This window comes from Macrotis lagotis, chromosome 4 (genome assembly GCF_037893015.1).
Source record: "Macrotis lagotis isolate mMagLag1 chromosome 4, bilby.v1.9.chrom.fasta, whole genome shotgun sequence".
NCBI lineage: Eukaryota > Metazoa > Chordata > Mammalia > Peramelemorphia > Peramelidae > Macrotis > Macrotis lagotis.
The window spans coordinates 186,464,449-186,472,673 of NC_133661.1; the positions used below are offsets into that span (position 1 = coordinate 186,464,449).

At 34.0% G+C, this 8,225-nt stretch overlaps 1 protein-coding gene across 1 annotated transcript; it reads right to left on the reverse strand.

The window, feature by feature from the left end:
- Nucleotides 1–321: 321 nt before the first annotated feature.
- On the reverse strand, nucleotides 322–798 carry LOC141522796 (ribonuclease 7-like). Its single transcript, XM_074236243.1, has one exon. It carries the CDS (start codon nucleotides 796–798, stop codon nucleotides 322–324), a length of 477 nt encoding a protein of 158 aa, XP_074092344.1.
- Between the last annotated feature and the right edge of the window lie 7,427 nt (nucleotides 799–8,225).

The window sequence follows — 8,225 nt, forward strand, 5'->3', positions numbered from 1 at the left end:
TCATGCTAGCATTTAAGATTCATTATCACTCCCTTCCTCCTCTTTCCACTTTGAGACAGTAAGTAATCTGACATAGATTATACATGCGCAATCATGTAAAGCATTTTCATATTAGTTATTTTGTGAAAGAAAACTCAAGGAAGAAAAAAGAAAGAAAGAGAGAAAGAGAAAGAAAGAAAGAAAGAAAGAAAGAAAGAAAGAAAGAAAGAAAGAAAGAAAGAAAGAAAGAAAGAAAGAAAGAAAGAGATTTCTATAGTGCATTTTGAAATCAAATGGGAAAATACTGAAAGGATAGAAATCAAGGAGCTAGAAGTATGGGACCTAGTCCTTAATGGTGGTTTCCAAATGTATAGGAAGCAATTTACTTTTACTCTCCTTTGATGAGGTGGGCTCACAGGCAATCACAAAATATGCCATTTCAGAAGTGCCATGATAGAGGCAATTGGGATTGCTACCAGAGATAAACATACACTTAGTGATAGAAATTTTTGATGAACTTTTATGACAATTCTTCTCTGAATTCTTACACATGATTTTAGGTGTGAAACAAACTTCATTGATTTTATTCTGATCACTGGAATATAGAAAGGTGTTGAAGTTTTTACAGTGACTTATATGTGAATTAATTAGTTTCATCTCATCAGTGCAATATTTATCATCATTGGTGGTGCTGATCTTGGATTTCCGCATATGCTGAACCTCAAACCACTTAGCTTCAGTTAAACCAGGCGGGGTAGCTGCAATGACCAGGAACATAGTCACCCAAAGCCCCAGCAGCATCAGTTGGAAAGTTGCCATCAGTATGAGATGATTTCTCCTAGAGAAGGTAAATATAGAAGGAGAAAGAAAATGAGGAAGAGAGAACAAAATATCTAGGCAATCCCTGTGTCCTCATTTAGTCAATTGGCCATTAGCTTGATCACCCTGTGTGCAAAGCGTCATATGAGGCAATGTGGGGTGGGGGGGATTAATAGGAAAGGAAGACAAGATTATACAGAAATGACTCCAAGGCAGAAAGAGAACATCACTCAAAATGATCCAGTCCTACTCCAGAATGTCTTTGTTCTTCTCTACTATTTTAGATGGTCTATATTTTAGAGTTGCTCAAAAGCAAGGGCCTTTTTGTTTACCTATGTCAAGAGACCTTGCCTGACATTGGATGGATTCTATCACTAGCTCAAATTTTCCTGACTCCAACACAGAATAAAACTTTTCTAGATAGACCATATCTGAAATATTATGTTCACTTCTGGATTCCCTTGCTTAGATTATCATCGAATGATGTAATGAGATCACATGATTACAATGGACAAAAACTTGGTTTGAAATCAGAGAAGATATGTGCAAATCTTACCTCTGCTACCTACCATCTAATATGACTCTGATATGTCACTTAACCTCTCAGACTCAGTTTCCCCACCTGCCATATTTAAATTAGACTAGATTGCCTCTAAGATTCCTTTCAGTTCTAAGTTTATGAAACTAGGATGCTATGATTTCTATATGTTCTAAGGGAAAGCACAGTGAAAATATTTAAAGTTGGGCAAGAGAAGAGGTAATTAACAGGAAACTTCTCTTAGATATCCTGAAAAATATTTACTATTATTATACTTATAATCCACTTTAGCATATTCAGTCCCACATACAAATGAACACTGGGATAGTTTCCTTCAAAACAAGTCTTGAAGTGAAGATAAAGGGTGCTATCAGGAAAAAAGCTCTGGCAGGTGTGAATGGGAGCTGGGCCATATTCCTCTCTTGACTCAGTCCCTAGTTTTATGATGATAAGCAAATCCTGAAAACTATCTGCTGAAAATGGAAATTGTACAACTAAAGAATTGTATAAACTATTGACAATGTAATCCCTCTTTCATTTGCATAGGTCCATGGTTCATTTCTCAACCAGATATTATATTTGATTATTACAGACTTTGCCAGACTATTTAACTATTTTCAATTAAGCATTTTTTTAAAAATTAAGTTATAATGTAACAGAAATAAATAAAAGACCATTCAATTGGGGTCAGACTTAGAAGATTCATAGCAATCATTCTGAATAATCATTACCTGAATAAACCAACATCCATTCAATTCTTATCTGCAAGATCTTTCTAGACCACTCATAAATGGCCTCCAATTTCTAAATATGCACCACTTTCATATTTACCACCTTTAACAGTCTAGCCAAACTAGCTGATTTGCTGTTCCTCCTCTATAATATGTCATCTCCATCTCCATACATTTGCACAGACTGTTTCCCATGCCTTTAGTATGTCCCCTCTTCACTTTTACTTCTTAGAGCACTTTGCTGGAGTACTGGGATAGAGTATTGGACTTTGAATCATAGAGTCTTAGTTCAAATCTTACCACAGACACTTACTAGCTGTGTGATCCTTAATAAGTCTCAACTTCAATTACCTTATCTGCGAAGTAAGGATATTAATAGCACAAACTTCACAGAATTATGAACTAAAAATACAGTACTATGCAAACTGAATTCTCCATATAAATTCTACTATTGTTAACATAATTAATATAAGAATCCCTTGATTCTTTCAAGGTTTGGCCCAATTTTTAGTTTTCCTAAGAGTCCTTTTCAGACTCCTCCCCAATTATTGGTCTCCATCTCCACCACAAAGTACTTTCAATATGAAAAACATACAAATTCTATATGCTTGTTTCCAACCAATACAAAATAATTTCCATGAGGGAACTATTATGTTATCTACTTTGTATTACACAGGTAGCAATAGAAAGGTACTTTATGGATATAAACAGGTCAATACTTAACCAATAAGGAACATCAAAACAGAACAGAAATAAAGAATACCAATACAAAACTGAATGACAGAGAAGATGGGCTGTTCATGTGGCAAGACTAAGTAATTACCCAGATCGCCCTAGTGCTCCATTTATTTATCTGATCATGGGGTGTGTTGGAGAAGGGATAGAAGGTAAAAATGAAGAAATGGTAATGTATTAGCAGAAAGGCCATCAGAAAGGCTCTCGCTTTTCTTCCTGAGGAAAAGTTGTTTTGTCCTGAGCAGTCATGCTCCAAGAAATATAATCTTGGTTAAATCAGTATAGTCATCAGAAGAAAGGGAGTCAATAGACATAACTGTTGAGAAAAATTCTATCCTGGGCAATACATTTGGAAGTTAATCACTAGAGAAGGAGCTTCTGTATTTTTCCTTCAGATTCAATTCTGAGTGTATAGAAGAAATTGATATTTTTGTTCTAAGTTCAAACATGGAGCCCTAGCTCATTGTATCAGTTGGAACTTGGTGAATCTGGAGTCCCTAAATTCATGACTTAGGATCTTTGAGTTCTCAAATGGACTGATTAGACAGGTAAGAGGAAAAGAACAACATCTTTGACCTCCTCTCCCAATTGTCTGAATGACTATGCCCAGAGGGTTTTTTGTATTTTCTCTTCACCTGTTGTCACTGACTATAAAATAGCCAATAACCTTTATGTTAGTGTTTCTCGTCCAGTAATATGCTGCTTCTTCCCCTTACTTTATCTTAGGTCACAGGATCAGAAACCAGCTGTCACTATTTGACCTAGAACAAGTGTCAGTCTCCCTAAACTATAGTTTATTTTGGATTTTTTGTTTGTTTTTTTTTGGAGGCAACCAGAGTTAATGCCTTGCTCAGGAACTTAGTAAGTGTTAAGTGTGTGAGTTCAGATTTGAACTCAGATTCTTTTGACCCCAGGGTAGGTGCTTTATCCATTCTACCACCTAGCTGTGCAATTTCCTTCAACTATTAAATGAGGTAATTGTATTAAATGATCTCTGACATCTCATCAGTTTTATGATCTTTATGTTTCTTTATCTAGGCCTTTATTTTCTTAAGAATTCTCACCCTTTGGTTACCTCCCTTGATTTCCAAGACTGAATCTATTGGATCAATTTGCCTCATAAATTTTTTGTTTAATTTAATTTAATTTTTCCCCTAGTTACATGCAAAAACAAGTTTCAAGATTCACTTCCTCAAACTCCACTTCCCCATTTTGAGAAAGCAAATTATTTGATATAGGTTTAAAACGTATAGTCATTAAAAACATTACCATAATAGTCATGTTGTAAACATCCTCCCTCCCACAAAGAAACCTCAAGAAAAATAAAGTTAAAAAAAAGTATGCTTCAAACTAAATTCAGATACCATTAGCTCTGTTTTTGGGAAGGATAGTATTCTTTATCATAAGTCCTTCAGCATCTTCTTAGGTCACAGCATTGCTGAGAAAAGCTGTCATTCACAGGTGATCATTTTGGAACATTGCTATTACTTTGTCTATAGTACATTTTCCATTGCATCTGCTCATGTAGGCTTTTCTTGAGGACATCCTCTTAATCCTTTTTTTATAATAGAATAGCATCTCATCTTGATCACATACCACATTTCTTTCAGTCATTCCCCAGTTGATGAGCATCCTTTCAATCTCCAGTTTCTTGCCACCAGAAAAATGCTGCTATGTATATCCTTATATATAGATGTCCTTTTCCTTCCTGTTTTTCATCTCTTCTGGAATATAGACCTTGTGGTGACATAGCTAAGTCAAAGGGTAGACATGGTTTTATAACTCTTTGGAAATGGTTCTAATTATTTTGCCTCTCATCTTCAAGATTTTTCTCTAGGGAAAAAGTTTTCCCCCTCAAATTCCTTTCTAGATTCAACTTATAGTCTTTTAGTCTAGTTGGTTTGATCGAGTTTTTGCGGGGGAGGGTTAGGTTTTTTGGTTTCTTTTGCAAGGCAAATGGGGTTAAGTGGCTTGCCCAAGGCCACACAGCTAGGTAATTATTGTGTCTGAGGCCGGATTTGAACTCAGGTACTCCTGACTCCAAGGCCAGTGCTCTATCCACTGCACCACCCAGCCACCCCTGTGATCTAGTTGATACTTGTTCATTGAAACTATCTGCCTACATCTCTTGGATAGTATGAAGATAAGGATAGTGCTCTCATCTCTACCAAGCCATGAAACACTACTCTGAATTCTTAATTTGGCTGTCTCAGATTCTTTACTCTCTAGATGTTCTTTCTCATCCTTAGCCTAAATTCCCATGCTTTAAATTCAGTTCATTCTCTTTTATAAATCTGAGCTCTGAGTATTATTATCCCTTGGACACCAATCTTCCATTGGCTCAAAGATGATTAGCAAGTCTCCATCATCCTTTTTGACTCTAACCTAAAATATCAAACTTTCCTTATTCAAAGTGGCAAGAATGAATTTAGGAAAAGAATTCTGCAAATTCTGGGACTTCTAGAAGAGACGTCTGATATCTGAAGGATCAGGAAAATTTTACCTAGGGGGGATTTTCAATATTTCTCTCATGTCATTTAGCTAGCTTAATTGTTTCTTTTTTTCCTAAAAATAAAGTAATATACCCACCTGGTAGAAATATAAATAATTAAGACTCAGAAACAAATCCAATCCTTATGGAGGGAAGGGGTGAATTTAATGTCCAGTTTCAGTTGATCCAATGAAGTCTTTAAAATGGCCAAAGTAACATCAATCAGACACTCTTCACTGCCAGAACTAAAGAACTTTGAAATTATCTGACCCTGGTGGTTGGGACAGCAGAAAACAGAGTTCTCATGATACATACATATATATATATATATATATATATATATATATATATATATATATATATATATATATATATACGTGTGTGTGTGTGTGTGTGTGTGTGTGTGTGTGTGTTTGTGTGTGTGTAAGTCCCCAACAATGACTGGAGAGGAGCCAGAAATTGAAGAAACAAACAAAATGTAGAGTTGTTTTTCTATCATAAGACATACTAGAGTTCCAAAAAGTCAAATCACAAAGAAAGAAGAAAAGCAATGAAAAAAGAAAAAAGAGTGAGAAAGATAGAGAAGAAGAGAAGATAGTTAAAAGTTATATAATTTTACTGCCTTTTTGGATGTTGTTTTAAAAATTTGTTTTCTGGAATGTTTGGACCAATTCACAGTCACAAAAAAATATCTCTTTTCATGCAGCCCTTCTAATATTTGTCATTTTTAGTTCTCTATGATTATTTGATAAATGTGAGTGTGGGATGGGGTAAACATCAGTTATCTAATTTACACTTTTCTGTTATTTAGAACCTATTTTAATATGACTGTTGATAACTTGTATTTCATCTTTTGAGAACTGTATATTCTAAATCCATGCATAAACATATTTGGATTCATCTACTTCAGGTTTGTCCAACTCTTCAGAATGACTCCTTTTAAGGGATTTCTTAGCAAAGATACAGAAGTGATTTTCCATTTCCTTCTTCAGCTTATTTTATAGCTGAGAAACTGAGGCAAACAGGATTAAATGACTTATGCAGGATCATAGAGTTAGTATGTTTCTGAGGTCAGGTTTGAACTTGGATCTTCCTGAATCCAGTTTCAATGTTCTATTTACTCTGCTACTGGATAACATATCTTTATCAAATGTATTTGCAGCAAAAATTTTTCACATTTAAAAATGTCTCTTTGTGGTTCTGATTTTTTTTATTTGCTTTTGGTGAAAAACGTTTTTCAAATTTATGTAATTAAAACTGTTTTATCTTTTATATCTATCTCTATTCCTTTCTTTGTCAAGAATTTTTTTCATAATAGTGTGGTGTTTATCTTTTTCCTTTATCTATAATTTCTTTATGATTTAATATTTAGTCATATATTTGATAGTAACATAATGAATTGTTAGCCTAATCCTATTTTCTGCCAGTCAGCTTATTTTTCTAATGAATCTTTAGACCAGTGATCAGTTTCTTCTTATGTATCTGATCTGTTCCATTGATCTCCCTTCTTATGTTTAACCATTACAAAATATTTTTTGTAATGTTTCAGATTATAAAGTTTGAAATCTGGCATCCCTGGGCCCTATTTCTTCCCATTTTTTCATGATTTTCCATAAGGAATTGTAAACATTTTTTCCTCCAGATGAATTTTCTTAAGATTTTATTTAATTCTAAAAAGTAACCAATTATTTGTTTGATTGGTAGATACCAAATCTCTATAATAATTTAGGTAGTACTATCATTTTTGGCACATCAGAATAGTCTGCTATGAATGATTATTTCTCTATTTATATTTTCTTTTATTTCTGTTCAATGTTTCATAGTTCTATCACAGAATTCCTACAGTGTCCAGGTAAACAAACTCCTGAATGTTTTGTAATAATTCTACATTGATTTCAAGTGGAATCTCTTTTTCTATTTCTTAATTTTGAGATTCATGAGAATTATACAGAGTGATGATTTTTTAATTGATATTTTATTTTTCCAAATACATGCTATGAAAGTTTTTCAACAGTCATCCATATGCATATGTACATTTTTAAATTACATATTTCCTTTCACTTTGCCCTCTCACCCACCTCCACTCAGAGGCAAACAGTCAGGTGAATATTGTATATACACATTTATGTTAAACATGTTTACAGATTAGTAATTTTCAATAAGAGGAATTAGGATCAAGGGAAAAGAGTACATAAGAGAAACTTTTTAAAAAAGTGAAAGTAGTGTTCATCAGATTCTGAAGGGTTTTTTGTTTTGCTTTTTCTGTTTTTTCTTCCTCTGGATGAGGTTAGCATTGTCCATAGCTGATCTAATAGGGTAGCCTGAACTGTTGATCAAGGTTGATCAACTCACAATGCTTTTAAACTGTAAAATATTCTCTTAGTTCTGCTCCCTTCACTCAGCATTAGATCCTATAATTCATTCCATGATTCTCTAGAGTCTAATCATTTCTGGTTTCTTATAGAACAATAGTATTCCATAACATTCATATACTGTAATTTCTAACCATTCCCCAAGTGATGGGCATCCCCTAAATTTCCAATTCTTTGCCACTACAAAAAGAACTACTATGAGTGTTTTGGAACGTGTGGAACTTTCCCCATTTTTCATAATTTCTTCCAGATATAGACCTAATACTGGAATTGCTGGGTCAAAGCATCTGATCAGTTTTATCGCTTTTTGAGGATCGTTCCATATTGCTCTCCAGAATGATTGGATCAGTTCACAGCTCCATAAGTAATGCATTAAAATTCCAATTCCTCCTACAACCTCTCCAACATTGATCATTTCCCCTTTTTTCTCATCTTAGCTAATCTGATAGGTATGAGGTGATACCACATGGCTGTCTTAATTTGCATTTCTCTAATCAATAATGATTTGGAGCATTTTTTCATATGATTATATATAGTTTTAATTTCTTCATTTGAAAACT

Excerpts from the sequence above, each read along its gene's own strand:
- LOC141522796 (XM_074236243.1), bottom strand. The coding sequence starts at position 798 with ATGGCAACTTTCCAACTGATGCTGCTGGGGCTTTGGGTGACTATGTTC.